General features: G+C 33.2%; 2 protein-coding genes across 5 annotated transcripts in view; one reads left to right on the top strand and one right to left on the bottom strand.

Annotated features, from left to right (window-relative positions):
- The window catches only part of SUPT3H (SPT3 homolog, SAGA and STAGA complex component), a 399,266-nt gene that overhangs the window by 337,415 nt on the left and 38,515 nt on the right, over positions 1-23,336 (bottom strand). The window lies entirely within an intron of this gene.
- The window catches only part of RUNX2 (RUNX family transcription factor 2), a 342,616-nt gene continuing 335,688 nt past the window's right edge, over positions 16,409-23,336 (top strand). The window contains exon 1 of the mRNA XM_052647807.1: positions 16,409-16,466. Within this exon, the coding sequence (XP_052503767.1) occupies positions 16,409-16,466 (58 nt within the window). The remainder of the gene's footprint in view (positions 16,467-23,336) is intronic.

Genomic DNA, 23,336 nt, shown 5'->3' with positions numbered 1-23,336 from the left:
GAGATTTATCAACCTAAATCAAACCATCCTAAAGCTACCCTGGTTTAAAAAATCTAAAGATACATTCATAAACATTCTATATAGAGTCTCTTTAGCTGCAGTAGGAATAGGCCTTTTTGCTATTCAAGCCCAGGGACTTTTGCTTTTATTACTAAAAATATGAAAGACAGTCCTACTTTCTATTACCTTCATAACCCCTCTCACTTAAATTATTAATGATATGTATAATTTTAAAATTTCAACATCTACTTTCCTGTGTAGCTCATCACCTAGAGAAGACCCAGCACATCCAGACATCCCATACATACTGAACGAGTGACTCAGCATAATTTACTTAACCGGTTCCTTGTATTAGGCACTTTACAAATACTATCTAATTTAATTTTCACAATATTCATAAAATGATTATGCCCACTGTAGAGATGAAGAAGCAGAAAATTTCAGAGGTTGAATCACAGAGTTGATCATCAGCAGAGCTGGGGCTAGAACACAGTTTTGACAAAGTCCAGAGCGGTTAGGTTTCTACAGCCTCACGCAGTTCTCACTCCAAAGTTCACGAAACAGTTTTACAGAAAGGTGGGGTCTGTGAAAACTTGAAGGACAACCAGGACTTCAGAAAGTGGATACAAGGAAGCCAATGGAATAAAAAGAAGCACAGACAGCAAGAAACAACTTCAGGATATAATGTTTAGCACTGTTACCTAGAACAAGCATGTAACCTAACTATATATAAGTATCTAAACGGTCTGTAGTAATAAAAGAAAAATTTAAAAGCACTAGAGTGCATAACTTTGGAGACAGAGGAATGAGGTCCTAATTCATAAGACCAAAGTAGGGAAGTTCTGAGTCTAAACCAAGTTGGAAAAATGGAAGGAAAAGAAAGGATACAGAGAAACAAGTGATAAGAATTTAAAAAATTAAGGAATCAAAGACAAAATACCAAACTGAATGACTGGAAGAATGATGGTGCCAATGAAAAATTTTGTTCTCTACACTTCAACAAAGTACATGTGTAAGTTTCATAATCAGGAAAAACTAAAATTCTTTCTTATTTAAGTTTAGTTACTTAAATGAAGGAAAAATGGATTGAAGAGGAGAATTAAAGATGTTTCACAGTTAATTTCCACACATCTGTGACTTGATCTATCTGTATATCAAATCATTAAAAAAAAAAAAACAAATCTTATAAGATATGCCTAACATATGTAGAGAATATTTATTAAAATTTTATCTAATTCTTAATGACAAATAACTCAAAAGTCCAAAACAATACATTGTAAAAGATACACAGCTACTCAGTCTGCTCAAATGAGAAAAATACATGACTGAAGATTAGTGGCATACTCATTATCTTATGAACTAAATGATAAATTTTGAAAATCTTATATATTGCAAACTAAACCAATTTATTTCTCAAAACTACCTACCAAAATGCCAGAATTTATCAACATTTTTTGAAATCCCCAGTTCTATATTTAAATTTCCTAACTTTTCCTTGATCTCATAACATATCCACATTATAATTATATTTTTAAAATTACTTACCCAAACTTAAAAATGATGCTTCCAAAATATGGTTCATTTTAATCTTATGGCTTTTGATTATCCCTGGGTAAAAAGCCATAAAAATCACAGAAGCTTCCAGTTTAAAAAGCATCAAAATAAGTAAAGATGCTTCACTGAATTATATAAAGCAATGATATTAAACTGATGACTATTTAAAAACAAAAGCAGTAACAGGTTCTAAAACAGGTAGCCCCTGAAATAAAAGAAACCTTAAAGTAATTGAAGATCCAAAACACCAAAAAAAAAAAAGGTGTTAAATATACAAACTAGAGAAATAGCAGTTCAACCATATGAAAACGCTATAACACCTACAAGAAGGAATACTACATGGCAACTAAAACGGTATTACAGAGATTTCTAATATATTTAGAAAACATGCCACGATATTAACTTAAAAATTAAATTAAAACATCACATATATATACACATCTGTATGTATCAAATACATACAAAAAGAAAAAAGACTGATTTAAAATTTTATCTCTCGGAAAAAGAATTACGAGTGCCTGCCGTCTATGAGTCCGCAGAGTCAGACATGACTGAAGCGACTTGGCCGTAGCAGCAGCATATTCTTCATATTATGCAACATTTTGCCATTTTTCTAAATTAATATAAACATGATTTACAACAAAGCCTACCAATGGCAAATTTTAGTGAATGCAGCCCTTCAGCCAACCAACAGGCACTGAAAATGAAATAGTTTCTCAGCCATCTTATACAGAAACTGTTATCAAGAATAATATATTTTAAAAGTAAAAGGGATAACCAAAAACTTAATACTGTAGGCTTCAATTAGTTTGCCCAATGGTTGATCATAATCTAGTTTTATGATTCCCTTTCTATAGATGTCTTGTAAAAACTAAAAAACATACCCATGATTTAAACCCAATTTCAGTTTGAACTGCACATCACAACATAAAAAGTAAAGGTAAATGTCTGATACTCTGTAACATGCCAAATATTTTATCTGCCAAGTTATTTAAATGACCCTTACAATCTTAGGATGAGTATTAGTTCAATTTTAAAGAACAGTATGGTTCATAACCACAAGGCTGGCCACAATCAAAGAAAAGAAAGGATAAGAACAACAGTCACTGGATCATGCAGAAAGCAAAGGAATTCCAGAAAAACATCTACTTCTGCTAAAACTTAAGACCATGTGGATCACAACATACTGTGGAAAATTCTTAAAGAGACAGACCAGACCACCTGACCTGTCTCCTGGGGAAACCTGTATGCAGGTAAAGAAGCAACACTTAGAACTGGACACGGAATAAATGACTGGTTCAAAATTGGGAAAGAACTACAACAACGCTGTATACTGCCACCTTGTTTATTTAACTTAAATTCAGAGTACATGAGGCAAAATGCTGGGCTGGATGAATCACAAGCTGGAATGAAGATTGCCGAGGGAAACATCAACAACCTCAGACATGCAGATGATACCACTCTAATGGCAGAAAGTGAAGAGGAACTAAACAGCCTCTTGATGTGGGTGAAAGACTAGAGTGAAAACGCTGACTTAAAACTCAATATTCAAAAAACTAAGATCATGGAATCCAGTCCCATCACTTCATGGCAAACAGAAGGAGAAAAAGTGGAAGCAATGACAGATTTTCTTTTCTTGGGCTCCAAAATCAGTGCAGACAGTGACTGCAGCCATGAAATTAAGATGCTTGTTCCCTGGAAGGAAAGCTATGACAAAACTAGATAGCATATTAAAAAGCAGAGACATCACTTTGACAACAAAGGTCCATATACTCAAAACTATGTTTTTTTCAGTAGTCAGGTACAGATGTGAGAGTTGGAACATAAAGAAGTCTGAGTGCTAAAGAATGGATGTTTTTGAACTATGGTGCTGGAGAAGACTTTTAAGAGGCCCTTGGACTGCAAGGAGATCAAACCAGTCAATACTAAAGGAAATCAATCCTAGATATTCACTGAAGGACTGATGTTGAAGCTCAATCTCCAATACTTGGACTACCTAATGCAAAGAGCTAATTCATTGGAAAGACCCTGATGCTGGGAAAGACTGAAGGCAAAAGGAGAAGTGTGATACACGATGCGATGGTCAGGCAGTATCACCAACTCAATGGACATGAATCTGAGCAAACTCCAGGTGTTAGTGAAGGACAGCCGAGCCTGGTGTGCTACAGTCAACAGGAATGCAAAGAGTCAGACACAACTTCACAACTGAACAACAAAAATCAGAAAAAGCATTCTTCATTTCTTCTACAGTGGTGGCTTTTTGTTGCCTTATCCTCTTCCTTAAATTTTTTTTATATAAAAGCATGCCTTCAGTCACTTGCAAAGACTTCTCATCTTAGACTACTATCAATTCCTTGAAAGACACAGGCTACCAAAACTTACACAATGACAAATATATCATCTGAATAGGACAATATCTATTTTAAAAACTGAATGAATAATCTTCCAAAACAGAAAGAACCAGGCCCAGATGGCTGCCTGGTGAATTCTAGCAAATTTAAGGAAGAAATTATCTGCAATTCTCTACAATCTGATCTAGAGGGAATACGTCCTAACTCATTCTATGAGGTCACCATTCTCTATTACAAGACAAAGACATTATAAGTAAGGAAAAATACATAACAACATTTTCCATGAACATAAATGAAAAAAAAAACTCCATAAAATTCAATAATGTATAAAAAGAAGTATTCACCACAACCAAATGGAAATTGAGAATCAACATATCTAATCCATCATACCAAAAGACTAAAGACCATATGCTCCTATTGATAAATAAAATTTCACAAAATCCAACACCTATTCATGATAAAAACTCCCAGTAAGTTAAAATTCTTCAACTTGATAACAAATATATGCAAAATACTCCACAGCTAATGTCATACTTGATGGTGAGAAACTAGATGCTTTCCTCCCTAAGATCAGTAACAAGGCAAGGATATTACCTTTCATCACTCCTATTCAGCATCATATGAGAAGTTCTAGCTAATGTAATAAGCCAAGGAAAGTACATGAAGGTGTATCAATATTCAATTACAGCATTATTCACGATGACCTAAAGGTAGAAATAATTCAAGTGTCCATCAACAAATGAATGTATAAACAAAATGTGGTGTGTATACAGAACTCTTAAAAGTCAATTTAAAAATTCTTAATTTAAAGTGGGGGAAAGATCTGAACAGATACCTTCCTAAGAGATATAAATGGCAAATAAGCACATGAAAAGTTGCCCAACATCGTTTGCCATTAAGGAATTACAAATTAAAACAATGATGAGGTATCACTACACACCTAGGAGAATAGCTAACTCAAACACTGAGAACAGCAAAACCTGACAGGCAGGGAACAATGGAAGCTATCATCTTTACTACTATGAATACAAAATGATACAGCCACTTTGGATGACAGTTTTGTCAGTTTCTTACAAAGTGAAACATGATCTAGCAATCTAGAAATCACGTTCCTAAGTATTTACTCAAATGATTTGAAAACTTATATCCACAAAAAAACCAGCACTCATATTTACAGCAGCTTTATTCATAACTGCCAGAAACTGGAAGAAGCCAACATTTCCTTTAATACATAAACTGATAAACAAACTGTGGTATATCCATACAATGAAATATTTTTCAAAAGTAAAAAGAAATCAGCTTTTAAGTCACAAAAAAGACACAGAAGCTAAAATGAACACTGTCAATTCAGCCTGAAAAGGCTTAATTTTGTATGATTCCAACTTTATGACATTCTGAAAAAGCCCTATACAGAGAATAAACCACCAGTTGCTAAAATAGTTAAGACGTTACTTTGTTATGCATATATAACCAAAATTTTATGGCAATTTCTAGAAAAAATATTCTGTATCATACTGTAATAATGGATATATAACATGAGGCATTAGATCAAGCCTCAGAACTGCACAACATAAAGAACGATGCCCAATATAAACTACTGACTTTAGGAGATAACATATCAATACTGGTTCATCAATTGTAACAAACACAAAGCCCCATGAAACTCCAATACTTTGGCCACCTGATGTGGAGAGCTGACTCATTTGAAAAGACCCTGATGCAGGGAAAGATTGAGGGCAGGAGAAGAAGGGGACAACAGAGGATGCGATGGTTGGATGGCATCACCAAAACAATGGACATGGGTTTGGGTGGACTCTGGGAGTTGGTGATGGACAGGGAGGCCTGGCATATTGCGGTTCATGGGGTTGCAAAGAGTCGGACACGACTGAGTGACTGAACTGAACTGAATATTAGCAAGGAAAGTTGAGGGCTGATGGAAGCATATTAGGAACTCTGTACTTTCTGTTCAAATTTCTGTAAAAATAAAAATGGCTCTAAAAAATAAAACCTATCAGGTTTTTAAGTGGTTCTTTCTCATATTTCCAGTGTTTAGCTTTATAAAGATTTCATGCAGTAAATAACTACAGATCAATGCTGTCATATATACCAACCACATGGAATAATCTCTACACTTTTCCAGAAACATGTAACCTTTAGGAGTTCTAATTTTTAAAAAATATTAGTTGATAGCTAAAAGGACAAGAACTCCAAAATTTTAAAATTGTACAAAGAGAAAGCAAAACATAAAACATAGATCTGTATATAACCACTAAATTTTAGGCCAGGTTTTATTCCTCAAAAGTTAATCTTCCTATTAATGAACATTATAACTTTAAATGCCAAAACTGTTATGAATTAATTTTGGATAAAAATCTTCCCTAATATTAAATATTACCTTAACTTTTAAAACAAAGTAAGGTTAATAAACTGTCCCTCCTGTTTGTTAAACTACTTTCAAAACAGTGATACCTTTTAAAAACTATTAAAGGAGATAAGGGAGTTTGAACTCATTTAAATGACCTTGGAGGATGCTTTTTGAGGCTTCTGTTTACTTCCAAGACAGGCTAGTCTCATGACTTGCCATGATTTATGTGTCTGTCTTATAATTAAATATTGGGGAAAGGAGAATAAGTGTAAAAACAATCATGTTAGAACTATATAATAAATGAGGATAAATAGGCAAAGACCAAGAGCTTACAGTGGAGAAAAAAGGGAGGGAGACTGCTCCTTTACAATAAAATTTTATGAATTTTATATAGTACTAATTTTTCAACTGTCTGATCCTTAGTTAGGTATGTAATAATTGGAATTGCTTAAAATAATCGTGGCTAAAATAAGGTGTTTAAGAATATGAACTGTAAACTTCTGCTTAAAACTATATCATTTTGGGACTTCCCTGATGGTCCAGTGGCTAAGACTCCACGCTCCCAATGCAAGGGGGCAAGGTTTGATCCCTGGTCAGGGAACTAGATCCCACATGCCACAACTAAGACCTGGGGCATCCAAATAAATAAACAAAAATAAATACTTAAAAAAAAAAAAGACACTCATTTTATATATACTTCATTTATTTTAAAGTATTAACACATATTTTAAGTATTTATATACTAAGTATTAATACCTCATTTATTTTAAAGTTTTAATACACTATTAATTTGATACACTATCAAGTTCAGATCAAAATATGGGTTCAAATGGTCTTTACCAATGAAAAACAAATAATGGCTCCTTTTCCTCTTCATTTGTTGTAATCATCATCATCACCCAATAGTCAGTCTAGGTAATGTAGATAAATTCTCAGAAAACTAGTTTACTTTGGATATTATGTACAGTGATGGGTAAAGTGAATGTTTCAGAGATTAAGTAATATCAAAATTAATTATTTCTTTACTCAGATTTAAATTCAAATATAAATGAAAAAGAGAAAATTGTTCAAAATCTCTAACAAGATTTTTTAAATATTTTATGCTTGGGCATTAAATCCAGAACAATCTGAAAAGAAAACAAATCTGTGGATAAAAGTCACAGGAATCTTATCATTACTTTTAAATGCATTTTTACATATTTTAGAAGCATCCAATTAATAAACAATGACATAGTAACAACATATTTTAAGGCTCAAAAACCTCTAGCTTATTGGTCTAGACTTCAGTTACTATAATACAAATGAGTAATTTTTTAGATGGCTATTTTCAAATTTAACTTATCTAAAGAGTACATCATGCAAAATGCTAAGCTGGATGAAGCACAAACTGGAATCAAGATTGCCGGGAGAAATATCAATAACCTCAGATATGCAGATGACACAACCCTTATGGCAGAAAGCAAAGAAGAACTAAAGAGCCTCTTGATGAAGGTGAAAGACGAGAGTGAAAAAGTTGGCTTAAAACTCAACATTCAAAAAACTAAGATCATGGCATCTGGTCCCATCACTTCATGGCAAATAGATGGGGAAATAATTGAAAGAGAGAAAGACTTTATTTTGGGGGGCTCCAAAATCACTGCAGATGGTGACTGCAGCCAGGAAATTAAAAGACACTTGCACCTTGGAAGAAAAGCTATGACTAACCTAGACCACATATCAAAAAGCAGAGACATTACCAACAAAAGTCCATCTAATCAAAGCTATAATTTTTCCAATAGTCATGTATGGATATGAGAGTTGGACTATAAAGAAAGCTGAGCGCCAAAGAATTGATGCTTTGAAACTGTGGTGTTGGAGAAGACTCTTGAGTCCCTTGGACAGCAAAGAGATCCAACCAGTCAATCCTAAAGGAAATCAGTCCTGAATATTCATTGGAAGGACTGATGCTGAAGCTGAAACTCCAATATTTTGGCCACCTGATGCGAAGAACTGACTCATTGGAAAAGACCCTGATGCTGGGAAAGACTGAAGGTGGGAGGAGAAGGGGATGACAGAGGATGAGACGGTTGGATGGCACCACCGACTCAATGGACATGAGCCTGAGTAAGCTCCAGGAGTTGGTGATGGACAGGGAAGTCTGGCATGCTGCAGTCCATGGGTTGCAAAGAGTCAGATACAACTAAGCTACTGAACTGAACTGATTTTCAAAAATAATTTACCATTTCCAATTTACATTTGCCACATATAAATTTGTGAAAATTATTTGTTTTAATATGAACAGAATTCCAATGTAAAAATAAAACTAAAACCTAAAATTGCTATATATACCCCAGGCTATCCATATTCACTTAAAAAAAAACTTACTATTATACAAATAGATGAATTTTCCCCATCTATCTGATTTCAGTTTGAAATCAAACCCCCACACACTTTTTCTATAAAATGTTTCACCTTTCAGAAGTTATTGTGCTCAGCTGTGTCTGACTTTTTGCAACTCTGGACTGTAGTCCACTAGGCTCCTTTGTCCATGGGATTTTTCAGGCAAGAATACTGGAGTGGGTTGCCATTTTCTCCTCCAGAGGCTCTTCCCAAACCAGGGAGCAAACTCGAGTCTCTTGCATTGGCAGGCAAATTTTTTACCCACTGAGCCATCAGGGAAGCATAAAATAAACAGGAAAAAAAGAAAAAAAAAAGTCCTTCACCTGGACTCACCAATTGTTAACATTTTGCCACATGTGTTTTCTGTAAGAATTTGATTAAGTATAGTACTGACTTCATGAAAATAACTCATCACATACCTTTTTAAGAGTAAGGATATTTTCCTTTGAATGTGCACAGCATTATCATGCTTAACTAACATTCCATGGTATCATCAATATCAAGTCATATTCCAGTTCCCTCAAATATCTTAAAAATGACTTACAAAGCTTTTTTAAAAATCTAGCATCCAATCAAGGTTCACATACACGATCAGTTTCTGAGTGACAACGACCAAATTTTTCTTTAAATAATCTTTTGGGGTATACTATCTTCTCTCTTCTTTCCAAAAACTTGTTCTCTAGAAAAGCTGTAGGAACACAACTTCCCCAGACCTTTCCTGCCAGAACCATTAGAAATGGAAAGGTATTGGGATAATGATGGGAAGGAAACTGAATTTCCAATTATCTCAGTAGATTCTGTTTTCACTATGAAAATATTTAGAATGAAACCACAATCTTATCATAGCTGATTATATTTTTTATAAATATATACCTAGCCAACATCCATTGATCAAGTGAGAAGTCTGGTGACCAAGACATGCCAGGACTTAAGAAATTAAGTTTCAACACCACTATCACGAATACTAGGAATCATGAATAACTGACTATCCAAATACTGTATCATCTTATAAAAAGAAGCAATATTTTATAAAAGTCTAAAACGTGCTCTTTACTGGTCACTGAAAAAGCCAGTTTTAGAAGACAAAACATGCTTTTTTAAAAAACATGGTGAATTTTTAGAGTTCACCAAGTTAAATAAAGTTTTAATCATCCCATAAAAAGACTAAATAGCTTGCATATTATGCTTATGCACTAAGAAACTGACTTCTTTGGCAATTTGTTTCGAAGTTTTCAAGCTTTTATTTAAGCGCAGAACTTATATTTTGAATAATGCTTTATTACACCAATATTGCTTTATTATACCAGTATTATAAAAATACATACTCCTGAATAGCACAAACCACAAGTTTTTTCTTATTAGGAATACAAGTAAAGTTTATAAATATTTTCAAATTCTTTCATAATTTATTTAATCTTTAAGTACAAATTGAAGCAATTTTTGACTCCTAAACTGACTGCGAAATTGAGATTTCCAAGGGGAATACCATCAAATTTATAAAAACAAAAAGATCAGTATTCTAGTGATTCATTTTCAATATATTCTCTGCATTGTTAATTATGGCTGAACTCAAAGTATTTTCCAGTGTAAATTATACACAAATAGAGACCTAAATCTGCAACTCCCTTTACAGAAACCAATGAAAAATCTATACACAGCGATGAAATTGGCATGCAAATAAAAGAACTGTCAAGACATGTATCCCTAAAAATAAGCCTACAATAACTATTTTAAAGGCTGTGTGTGGTCTCACCCATATACTTTGGCAAGATGCACTTTCTCCAACCACAGCTAGATTCATCCGAATGCAGGGGCACTGGAGAGCCTCTGTCTCACCTGTCAAAGCTGAAGAACGTGGTTCTAAAGACCACCATGAGTCCACGGAGAAAAGCCACAGCGCTACAGCTGTTATTGATAAGCAGTCCCTACAGGAGAAAACACTTCAAACAATTAAACAAACCATCCTTAACAAAGATACAGACAGGCAGACAATACACTAATGTGAGATGACAAATACCGTGGCAGGTCTGAAACAGGAGCCATTTACATAACTGGGAATACTAAGAAAGAATCTTCCAAAACTAACACTAACTTCATAGTCTCTTATCTCTTCTCTTCTTTATCTCACACAATCACTATACATTATTTACCAATTTGAAAACTCTCATCTTCCCTTATTTAAATATCTGAAAATCTCCCTTATAAAACCTCAAAATTCATCTAAATTACTAATGTACTAAATTCATCCAGATTACTAAAATCTGACAGTTAAGAGCATAAGAAATTAAGACTTAAAACAGAAACTCTAAGGATATTAAAACCTGTTTTTCTTTTATAGACGATGTCTTCATATCTTTTTCAATGACATTATAGAAGCCGTTTTTCTGCTTCAGACTAACCTCCCTTTAGTAAAGCATACAGACTGGCCAGGTAAGCTATAGGTAGGTTACGAAAACTAAGAGCAAGAAAAACAATTACTTTGGAAAGAAAATTGCCTCCAATGAACACTTTGAACCACATGTCAAATCTGGCAATAAAAACCAACTTAAAATGCAAAGAAATATACCTTGCTGGGTAAAGAGTTTATATAAATATGATGAACATCTCATAATTTATTTTTCTTACTAGATGACAATGTTCTCGAACCTCGTATAATACTGCAACAATTCAATCAAAAAAGAAAAAAAAAGTGCCCTTTTGTGCCTTTTCCAGGAAAGTGAATATCCAAAAAGTTCTCATTATGGGAGGGTTTCACCTACAAGCAAGACCCATAGCACAAAGGCTCCAATGTGCTATGATGTCCCAGTTTCATTTACTATAGTCTCTAAGTAGAAAGGTTCCAAAAAGATTAGTTTCACTTTTCCCTAGATATATTTAGTACGTTAACTAGTATCGCAGGGATATTATTTTTCTTTGGTTTTGTCAGTAGCATGTTTGATATAAATTTTATTAAGTGGTAGTATATGTAACATTGCATTGTGGGTAGGAGTTTCCTGCTTTACCCTAGCCACATCCTCAGCTGTCATATGAGCATGTTTCCCATATTTTCTGCAAGTTCTCCCCTTTTTTTCTCCTTAGAAAAGTGACAGCAATAGAACATGAATTGTTTTAATAATTATAAGAAACATGAATTATTTATGCAGTAACATTAAACAAGTATGGATCACTATGTACTTTGAAAAACTGTCCAAGGGAGAAAAAAGTAATCCTCACAATTAAAGTCCTAAATTCGTGTGAAATAATGTTAAAGTAAATTAACACTGAGGAAGGACTTAAAGTTGTTAAAAGAAAGAAAATCTCTGTAATCAGATGCCACTACCACCTAACAAATGAGGTGTACTATATCGAGCTATAACGATAACTCTCCTTGACTGTCAGAAGCTGCAGACCTCCTACATGTTCATTAGTGAAGATTAATGTCAATATCGCCTACAAGGACCTTAAGAATCTACTTTGAGATTTTATAGAAATGTCAAAACAGAGAAAGAGAAACCAAAAAAGCCTAGGGGAGAAAGGGAAGAAAGTGGGAGGAGTGGAAAGGGAAAGAGAAGGGGAGAGAGAGAGACAGAAGTTAACTACTTTCTCTTCTGGCATCCAATTTCCACATCATCTCACGGTCAGCCAGAAAGCTGCTTATACCAACCAAATGAAGTTGTTCAAACAATCATGGAAATGGCAGTGTTTTGGGTTTTCACAAAACTGAAAGACACTGCAGAGGAAAACAAAGAGTACTCCCATTACAAAAAAAATCACATTTTATACAATACATATATATACACACACCACATAAATGTTTTAAAGTACCACAAAATAATACCTTGTACATACATACAACCGCACATATGTGTGCAGTTCACATGGATATATATCCCATTAAAATAAGTAGAATTAAATCTCTCATAATCATAATTTAAAATATTAATAAAATTATATGTATTTTACTAATATAAACATTTTTCAAAGCATCAATATAAGATCCAATAAATTCTATATATGTCTCAACAGCTATACATTAAATCCAAAAAAACTGTCAAAAAAATTGCCACATACCACACTGAAACAACAAATTAAGAAAATTCCCTGTTAAAACCTCACAATCAATGAGAACATTTTAAGCCAAAATAGATTTCTACAATTTATACAACTCCTACATTAAACCTATTTTGCTTCTACTGCTCTCAACTAAAAGAAAAAATAGAACAGCAACGAAGAGAAGTTTAAAACAATTAAAAAAAAACAGAAATGGACACAAGACTGAGAGTGATAAAATGATTATAATACGATCATTAATTCAGAAAATTTTTAAAATGATTCAAAAGGTAACAATGAAGCTATATGTAGTATTTAAAACATTACAGTGTTATATCATCTAACAATATATAATATAAAAAGTTCAACCAATGTTGACAAACTTATTAAACATAAGGTAATGGGAAGCAAAATCACTTTTGTGAAACTGTTTTCAAGTTCAAAGCTATAATTTCCATGGCATTATAATACATAATTTATACAGCAGACTTAAATTCATTACTTATTCAACATAACAAATACTCATATATCCCCCCAAAAAATGAAGTTTTGAGGGTCTTTAAAAACCAGACAACAACAACAAAAAACCTGTGGTTTTCATTTCTGATGTGAAGCATAATCAAGAGCTTTATCTGCAATGACTCTGCTGAGTCAGTCTCTCTTCATCACATGTGGTTCAGTCTCTCTTCATCACATGTGGTAAGCTATTTCTAATGAAACAAACGGTCAGTTATCAAACATGTACCCGTTATCACTATTGTGTTTAAATTTTTACCCCAACGTAATATTTACTCCAAAGCGGATAGATTTTCAATTTAGAAAAAGAAAAAAAAAATATGTATGTGTTTTTGTGTGTGCAGATAATGAATATATAAACTTTAAAGCTCATGACCTCATATGTTCTCCAGTCAGAATGAGATGGGCCTCACCCAGAGCAGAAAGGTCATAGTCAACAATATCTACTAAGCTATTAAGCAGTAAGAGTGCTTTACTCTGACCGAAAAATTATGTGCAGAAGGGTTACCTGCGAAAGAGAACAAGCAGTTGAGACACATAGATGTTAGAAATTATTCAAACACATACACAGTTAATTTAGAGGGTCAAAGTACACTTAATTAAAAAAAATATTTTAAGGGAGAAAACATTTAGCAAAAAGTTGGGGTTAAAAGATGTCACAGAATCCTAACCGGAAAACTCAATCTGAAAAGAAAAAAACATTTATACTTATCAGACTACTACATTTTTCTCAATTGCCTAATTCCGCACTATTGTATGAACATACAGAATTATGCTTGAAAACTCCACAAATTATATGGACAAAGTTGTCTTTTAACTTACTTTCGATATTAATTAGAGCTACAGATCCCACTGCACGCCTTATTTAAGAAAGAGAATCAATGAATGACTTTTCTCTTTTTGCTCGAATAACTGCATGTTAAATGAAATCTTTTAGTTTTCAATGTAAAATCTGTTTTTGAGAGATACATGATGAGGCACGATAAATCTGTATTTTGAATAAAACACTAAAATGTATTTCTTTTATCACTAAAAGTTTATTATGGAAAAGTTCTAGACATTTGAATAATAAAGGATTAAAGTCATTTCAATGTACTCCCAAGTGTATTTTGGGGAAATTATTTTTTTCTAAGAAACTAACGAACACGTTAGTACATTTATCTTTACCGAATATAAACCAAAAGCAGATACTGAAGTATGCTAGGGTGACCACACAAAGGGGCATTTTGGCTTTAATATCTTCCTTAGTATTTCCCAGCCCTACCCCATTAAACACCCTGAATAATGTTGTGTAATTCACTGTCTCCGCCCACCCTCCCAGTCATTTACTTCATGCCACTCCTGGTTACTATCACACCAGGAAGAAGTCTAACATGCAAATTCAGAGTGGCGTGGATAAATGGCCAAAAAATGCCTAGAAAATTGGTCTGTTCAGCTTGATAATTTTTGTTGAAAAATACCCCATCGCTCTCAACTGATGAAAACAGGAAGCTCTATTCATAAATATGAAATTCTCTGCCTATGATATATAATCATCCTAACAAGAAAATGAGTTCTATACATACATGTCCAAAGGGGCAAAAAAGGAGATAGTTTCCCAAAGATGTTTCCAATTTTCTTCTGAATCAGAATTAGCAAATCGAGACGACTCACATACTCTGTGTGCATTATTCCTTACTACACACAGCATTTTGTAATTTATTTCAAAGCTTCTATTATAAACAAAAAACACAGCTTCTGTTAACCCACTCCATTCTGAGCTCAGAGAAATCAATAACATTTAACAATCTAAGTTACAACATAAGAATTTTACTTTATATTTGTATAAGATTTGCTATCAAAGGCTCTGTTAAAGCTAATATCCAAAGAAACTATTTAAAGGATTATACAAAATGAGTATATTTCCTTAAAAAATAAAAAATTATTACAAGCATAAAGAAAACTAAGATCCATCCAATAAACTTGGGCTGCTATAATTCTTGCTATTCATTTTTATAAGATACTCAAACTAGCCATGAGATAAAGGTAAATGTAATACAAAATGTACCAATTATATTTCATCTTTATTGTAGGAGCCAGCATCCAATATTGATCATACATAAACTAGACAGACATGATTTAATATTTGTAAAGGAATTCCCAGACTAACACTTTCATGACAGCCAATTTACAGTCAAGCCCAGCAAGCAGTTTGCAACCAGACCTTAAAAAAGGTAAACTTTTTTACAATGAGTTACAGATTCACGAGTTTAAGAAGACAAGAAAAAGAAAAACAGGACTCCAATCACCCAGCAAATATGAAGCAGACCCCAGAATGTGATACAGTCCAAAGATGTAAATTATTGTAAATCATCACTGTTGTTCAGGATTTCACACACCGCCTCTTGAGCCAATTTTGCTCACTTCTCCACAGACACAATAATGAACTAAATAAAAGGAGGAGGCACCAAAAATATAGGGGTGGGGGATAGAAAAGAAAGCCCCCAACTGCAGAGCTCTGCTCCACAGACGCTTAACCTTACAGGAGTTTGGGCTCCTTCAGCATTTGTATTCTATCCAAATCCTCATGAGTCACAAAAATTAAAAAGCTATATCCTTCTGGATGCCAGGAAGGGCCTTACCACAAGCCTTTTGTCAGAGGGAGAGAGAGAAAGAAAGAGCATGAGCAAGGGGGGGAAGCCACAGTGGTAGGCAGTCCCACTTGACTGTGAGTACTGTGAGGTCACAAACCACATGATTCTGTCTCTCCAGTAATAGTGCTTGCAAAAAAAAGGAGTTTGAAAGCTTTTGCTTTTTTGGATTGTGTGAATGCTTCATTCGCCTCACAAACAACCACAGAACCACAAGTGCGGTGCAAACTTTCTCCAGGAGGACAGCAAGAAGTCTCTGGTTTTTAAATGGTTAATCTCCGCAGGTCCCTACCAGCCACCGAGACCAACAGAGTCAGTGAGTGCTCTCTAAACCACAGTCTATGCAGTAATAGTAGGTCCTTCCAATATTTGCTCATTCTCTTTTTTGTTTTGTTTCCTTGCTTTTCCCATGCTACCAGCTACATAATTTCTTGACAGAAAAAAAATAAATATCAAGTCTATGTACTGCAGGCATACTGTAAAACTAAAACAAGGTTTGGGTATGGTTTGTGTTTTCAGTTTAAGGCTGCAAGCAGAATTTACAACAGAGGGTACAAGTTCTATCTGAAAAAAAAGGAGGGACTATGGCATCAAACAGCCTCTTCAGCACAGTGACACCATGTCAGCAAAACTTCTTTTGGGGTAAGTGTTATCATATTTTAAAATCCTATCAGAGATGAACCTGTTAAACAGAAAGGTATGTTGCTCGGATAAACTTGCTAGCTTCGCCGGCTAACATTATATGAAAGGTCATAATGATGCTGTTTTGTTGCACTGAAAGCTGAAAAATGAAATTGCAGTACAAATGTGCTTCTGGCATCTGTAACTTATCTACTTCTCGGGCTAATGACTTGAAATAGAAAAAATTAAATTATCTCACATTAGTCTAAATGTTTTCTAGGGTTATTGAGATGAGGTAGCCGAAACAGTAAAGCAAAGTTTAATACTTTCATTAACCCTCACTGAAATAAAATTAGACACTAAATTAGTCAAAGTATTGTGAAAAGTATTCATTCCGGCAGCTCCCAATATTTGAGCAAACTTTAAAAAGGAAGCAATTTTACAAAATAACAGACCACAGAAGTATCTTGACATTATACTCAAGCATGCAAACAGAGAAAGAAACCTGCAGTATAACTAACATTTTAACCAGCTCAACTAAAAGATACCTATTTATAATTTTAAACTGTATCATAAGCTATCTGCACAAGCTTGTTTCTAAACAATTTTACAGAACTGAAGCATACATTCAAAAAAATTATGATAAGTATGTAACAGCCATTTTTAAAAACTCTTTATAGTTGCCCAGGAATCCAAGATATTAAAAAGCTCACAGACGTCTTCAAAACCTTACATGTAATCATAACTTTCTATACAATTTTCATTTACATCTACACACTATCACCCATATGTAGAACTTGTTATAAACCCACAGCAAACATCGAAATGTCTAGGATTCTTTTAATCATATTCTTGAACCTACCAAATGAGTTATCGTTTAGTCTCATAAAAAAGAAAATTCTGTAAGGATACTCTGCATGATTTAAAAGAGCCAGACCAATTAAGTCATGCTGGACTTTAAATAAAACAGGCATAATGTAGTATTAATATTTAATTTCCAGTTAGTGTTGATACAAAAAGTAAACTACTTTAACATTCATCAGCTAAGTGGTATTATAGTAAAATAGCTAAACACTTACAAGATTTTCTTTATGATGTCCAACATGTTCTCTAAGACAAGTTTATAAAATTTTCTTTTATCCCTTAAAATAAATCCTTTTGCTGTGTATACCTGTATTAACTTTGCTTTATAACTTACAACTAACGATTGGAGTTTCCTTTACTCCTCCTACTTCACACATTTTAACTGGCTACCAGAGGATCAGTCTTAGTTTCGGTCAAAGAGAAATAATTAAACCTGAAGGAGAAAAAAGGTTTCTCTTAAAAGGGTGAGGAAATGTACTATGTATTTTACCAAAAAATGTAAAACTGCTGTAGTGACTCCTCAACAGCTCTAAGTGGGCCCCCTCGGTTATAACACATCCAATATAATAATCACAGATTATTTTTTTAATGTAATGGAAGGTAATGAGCATTACTGTAAAAACTTTTGCATTAAGGAAGCAGAACATATACACAACTAGACTGCATTAACAACTCTTATAACTATAGCTTCTACATGGAAACTTTTGCTATACCTACTCAAGAAGAGGGGGAAAAATGCTTGAAACAATTGTTATATGGAGGGATAACTTGAAACAGGCACCTCAAGAAGTTAAGTTACTCTTCACAATATTACTCTGCTTTAAAAAAATAATGAGTTTTCAAACCAGATCAGGAACACAAATTTCAAGCACTATTTTAGCATCAGACTTAAAGTCATTAATATAGTCACAAAAAATGTTTAAATGTTCTTTATTCTATCATGACAGGGAGTCTTACATTTCTGTAACATCCTTATAACTATTTCTATAGTAAAATTTGCAAAACTTGATCAAGTTAGAAACAACACATTAACAGTGAATTAGATAATCTTCTATCACATGTCATACATGCTTATACATCATAACTTAAGTCTTCTTCTTCTGCAAAGTGGAATTTACCCCTTCCCACACCCAAACAGTATTGGAGAGCCTGAATAGAGAACATAAAATGAACCCACTTCACCGGACTAATTACAGGTGGGTGGTGGACAGAAGGTACAGGGTATCATCACATTACAAACATTTCCCCCTTCTGGAATCTATCTGAAGTCTGAAACCTCACTTTAGGCTTTAAATGTTTACATAATTGATCACCAAAATAACCTAAGGAAATGTCAAAAGTATGTACTTCAATTTTGTAAAATACTGTTAAAAGTTCGGGCTCTTCCTAGATGAGGGACAAAGCTGACCAACTGTTTCACCTCAAAATAATGAGGGAAAAGAGTGTGAGTGTACGTGTGAGTATGTAAGAGAATGTGTGTGTTGTGTATGAATTTTCAATCTGCGCTACTCAAAATCTGTTCATTATTTATCATAAATGAAGTCTGTTAAAATAAACAGATGTAACTCATGGAGCATCTTACCATTAAAAACTTACTTATGAAAATATATCAGCTGACAAACAATTTCTACATAAAACTTTGCAACTGATCATAGTGCCAGACAGAACGTGATGTGTGAACACTGACTTCCAAAACAATACTTGTGGTTCATATCAATGATAGTGACTTTATAGTTTCAAGATTGACTAGCAACAAAGTGTCACAACTTGCTTCTAAAATAAGAGAGCTAAACTCCAAAATCCAGGGATCTCCCCTGATTTAAAAAGAACATACACAGAGGATCCACTCCTATTAAAAACTAACAAGGTTGATGCAATTTCCAAAGATACTTATTATGAATTATTTTACTTAACAGTAAATAAGCATAATTTTACATGAAAACTGGTAAAGATTTCACATTTAAACATTATAATATTTTAGAATGTAAAAGATTTAAAAGGAATCAGAAAAAAATTTTTGTTAGTCTATGTAAACCTCCTGATAGTCTTTAAATCATAAGAAAGCATGAAATACACATCGTTATATTATGATATATTCTAGTCATTTTAAAAGAAGAAAAAATTAATCTATTCAATTACACCCTTCAAGCTAATCACTGATAGTTTGAATTATTTAAATCAGTCATGCTAATGCTAAATTCAGTAAGATAGAAATGTTCCAGTTTGTTAAAAGAACACTGAAATATTTGATGGTTAAATAAACTGCAGGGGGGGGGGAAAACTAACTCATTGAAGGCAGTAAGATTTTATCAAACACACAGAATTAATCTTTATTGAATAGAACCATTCACAAATCAAAACTCACTGTACTTCAATACTTCCAAGCAGCGCTAATCAATTACAAACCTTTTCTAGTGCTTCAAAACTCATGTGCTTTCAATTTTATACACTGGTGGTCCTCAAGTACTGTACTGGGGCTGAGTTAAGACATTCTGTATCACAACTTTTTTTCCCCCAACAAATATTCATCTAGAGGGCTTTTTTCCCTCTCAAGAGCTGCTCACATGAAAACTGCAATATTTTTATACTGTACTTCTTTGTTGAAGCAAAAGGTTAGGGGTTACCTAAATACCTCAACTGTATATACAAAAAAGGGAAAAGGTAAGTATTCATATAAAAAAATCCAATGGGACTGGATTATTTATTTTTGCATTTCCTATGATTAATGATGCACCCATGCATACTTGAAAACTAATGGCAAAACAGGGTAACATCTCAAACTCCTCTCCAAAGCATACAGATACCAGCCTCCATGCTGTTCTAACCTTTGTTCCAAGAAACTTACATGGGACAACTCTAAGTCAACAGGGAGGTCATACGAAGCTCCTCAAAAGAATCAAGACTGCAAACGCAATTAATTACCTAACAAAAGTCTTTAGAGATAATTTTACATTAAGCTTCACTGGAATAGTCTACCTCTACACTGGGCCTCTGTAAAAATAATACACATATGGTCAAACAGGCAAATACCTTCAATATGAAAAAATTCTTCCCACGAACAAAAAACTGCAATATGATTAAAGCATAACTATTTTTCCTAGCTATTTGCCATACAAAACTTATTAGTAAATGGGTGCTAGCAAAATCAGTGCTAATTTACGCAGTCTTCCTATGAGCTAACCAAAATGCACTACCTTTTTCTCCTAGACCAGTGAATCCACTGAATACAAATTTTTATCCAAAAAAAAAAAAAAGCCTGTCATTAGTCTCCCATAATAAGGATAACAATGAACTCCATACTCAAGTGTTTTCTAAAGAGCAAAATACTTTAAGTTGTCTAAAGTACATGGAAATGCTTCAAGAAATATGAAACAGTTAGTTTTAAAACAAATTGTCAGAGAAGGAAGTCTCACATAATGAAAATATACACCCTGATACAATCTATTGTCATTTCAAAGTTTATGGAATTCAGTTAATACGTATTTTGTTTAATGTGTTACAATTCAAAAAATAATGGGAAAATTCTATACCTTATTCAAAGGGAGCCTCCTTACAGTTTTAACCACAGCTGACCACAAGCTTTTGTCCATTTAACAGCAAGCACACATACATTCCCACATAATTTTTTAAAGATCTGTATAGCAACTGAGATTAAATGCTCTTTTATTACATTGTATACAAAAATCTTCATCTTATGTTGAATTCTTCAGAATTTCTCTCCTTTATATTATTTACTAAAGACGCAGGATTCAACTTTGGTACAGTGCTGAATGTAAGCAACATTATATCAATCATTTCGGGTATTTACTGTTGTTGTTGAACAGGATGTTAACTCTAAGGTATATTTTTTCATAAATATGCTGTCTTACATAAATAAAAACCTCATCATTCATCAGGATATTTAAGATAATTCAAAAATAAAATGAGCTGTAGAATTGAGTCCTACATAAGCATTTAATACATGCAGTGAAAAAAAATTCATTATTTATACATCTCCTATAAATACTCTGTGTTCTTGTTACTACTCAGAAGTCCAACATCCAATATGCAGATCAGGACTAAAACTCAGACCAAGCGTGATTTTGGCTCTAAGTGATTTTCAATTTTCTAATCAACTGTCTACAAAAAAAGGATTTCTGCACTACACAGACATACATCAAGCGAATGCAATTTTAATGATATTTAAGATACTTTAAAATTAGATGTAGTGATGTCAGAAAATTTAACAAGCTGCATGATTCCCAGGCGTGTACTTAAGACTATGGTGGCCATTAGTTTAAAGTCTGTCATCTGCATGACTTCTATTACCATCCCTTAAGAAATTATACGTAAGAGTTACATGAGAGAAGTGACAGTCCTAACAAGGTACATCTAAATAGCCTGTGCAAGGCCAGTAACTTTTACCACAAAACCAAATAATTTTACTTTACTTTTCAATTTTATTATCAGAGGTACCTACTGAAATTATTATACCCTTACCTATAAAAACATATTTACATAAAAGACTTAAAAGTTTAAAACTCAAAATTTCAAAACACATTTACAGGTTTGTGAAAATTATATGACTCACAAGCGTGCCAAACTTTGTTTATACTACTCCTTATTGTTAGGAGTCAGCAACTAAATCCATTGTATGGTTTGGTAAAAGCACGAGCTGAAAAAAGGAAATAAAGGAAAAACGCAAGCCAAATCACAATAACAGTAAGATTTAAATAATATATATGCACTCTTTCTTTAGAAAAATTCTAATAATGATGTTGCAGTATTCCACAGAACCTTCCATTGATATGGACATAGTTTTGTAGAGAGGCGTGTATTTGCCACGTATAGAAAACTTCAATTTCTTTCAATTATGAAAATTTTAATATGTAGTATACTAATTTGCCTGGGCATAGGCATGCATATACATCAGTGCCTAGAGAAACTTGGGATAATAATTGTAAACCAGGAAGAAAATAATTATAAATTAGTTAGTTGAGGTATGGTTTGAAGTTCATTTGGAAAGACAATCAACTACTTATCGCATGTACACTAACAGAGAAATGTTAATCTGTAAAACCAACAACAGAGATTAGGCATCTGTTAGGCAATACAAGATGAAAATACACTTGTAAAACACAAAGATGTTATTTTCCAGTTATAAATTTACATTAAAAATTGATATCAGTTAAACAAATTATTATATTTCACAAGGGAAAATATGAAATGCAATTAATCTGTTAACAAATACCCATTTACATACATTATATCAAAGAATAATTCTGGCCTGGTGCTAAACAGGTATATTTTCAACATATTTACTCACTGACAATATAATCTAGGTAAACAATTTGGCACGGTATTAATTTGGCTATTTTGATAGTAATAATTATAATTAATTTTATTTCTAATTTTTCTACTGAAGTTCCCAATTTAAACTTCAAATTTCCAGGATAATCTTCAAGTGAAAAGGTATCATCATTTCTACCAAATGATTAAAAACTACTTAAATGGATCCAAATAAAGTGAATTCACTATGAAACTGAAAAAAAAAAGGGCTGTATTTTATAATCAATATTTTTTATCCCATTGCTTTTACTGTATTAGCATAATCTGATCCCAGAATTAGACACAAGGGTATCCAAAAGTTACAGTGTGCATGTTCCTTTTAATCAATAAAAATTTTATTATAAGAATTTTTTGTAAATACAGCTCAAAGAAACCGTATTTTTTGAAAAGTGAATTCTCACTTTATTTTATAAATTTCTATCAGATTACAGAAATCTGCATTATACTAGCACAGAAAGAAAAGTTCTTTATGCTAAGAATCTACATTATTATCAATCACTGTGCTTTCCATAAAACATATAAACGTAAAACTATACAAGCACTTCTTCCAAGGACCTTAGCACCGAATTCAAAAATAATAAGACATCATAAGAAGATGTCTACGAGAAATTTCTATTAAGGCAGTAGCATCCAGTATCAGGCAAGATAGCTGGTTACAAAAGCTAATCTAGCAAGATTAATTTTTACTTCTCATGAAAT

The sequence above is a fragment of the Budorcas taxicolor genome, chromosome 11 (assembly GCF_023091745.1).
Source record: "Budorcas taxicolor isolate Tak-1 chromosome 11, Takin1.1, whole genome shotgun sequence".
Lineage (NCBI taxonomy): Eukaryota > Metazoa > Chordata > Mammalia > Artiodactyla > Bovidae > Budorcas > Budorcas taxicolor.
This window is presented reverse-complemented; position numbering and strand designations above follow the sequence as displayed.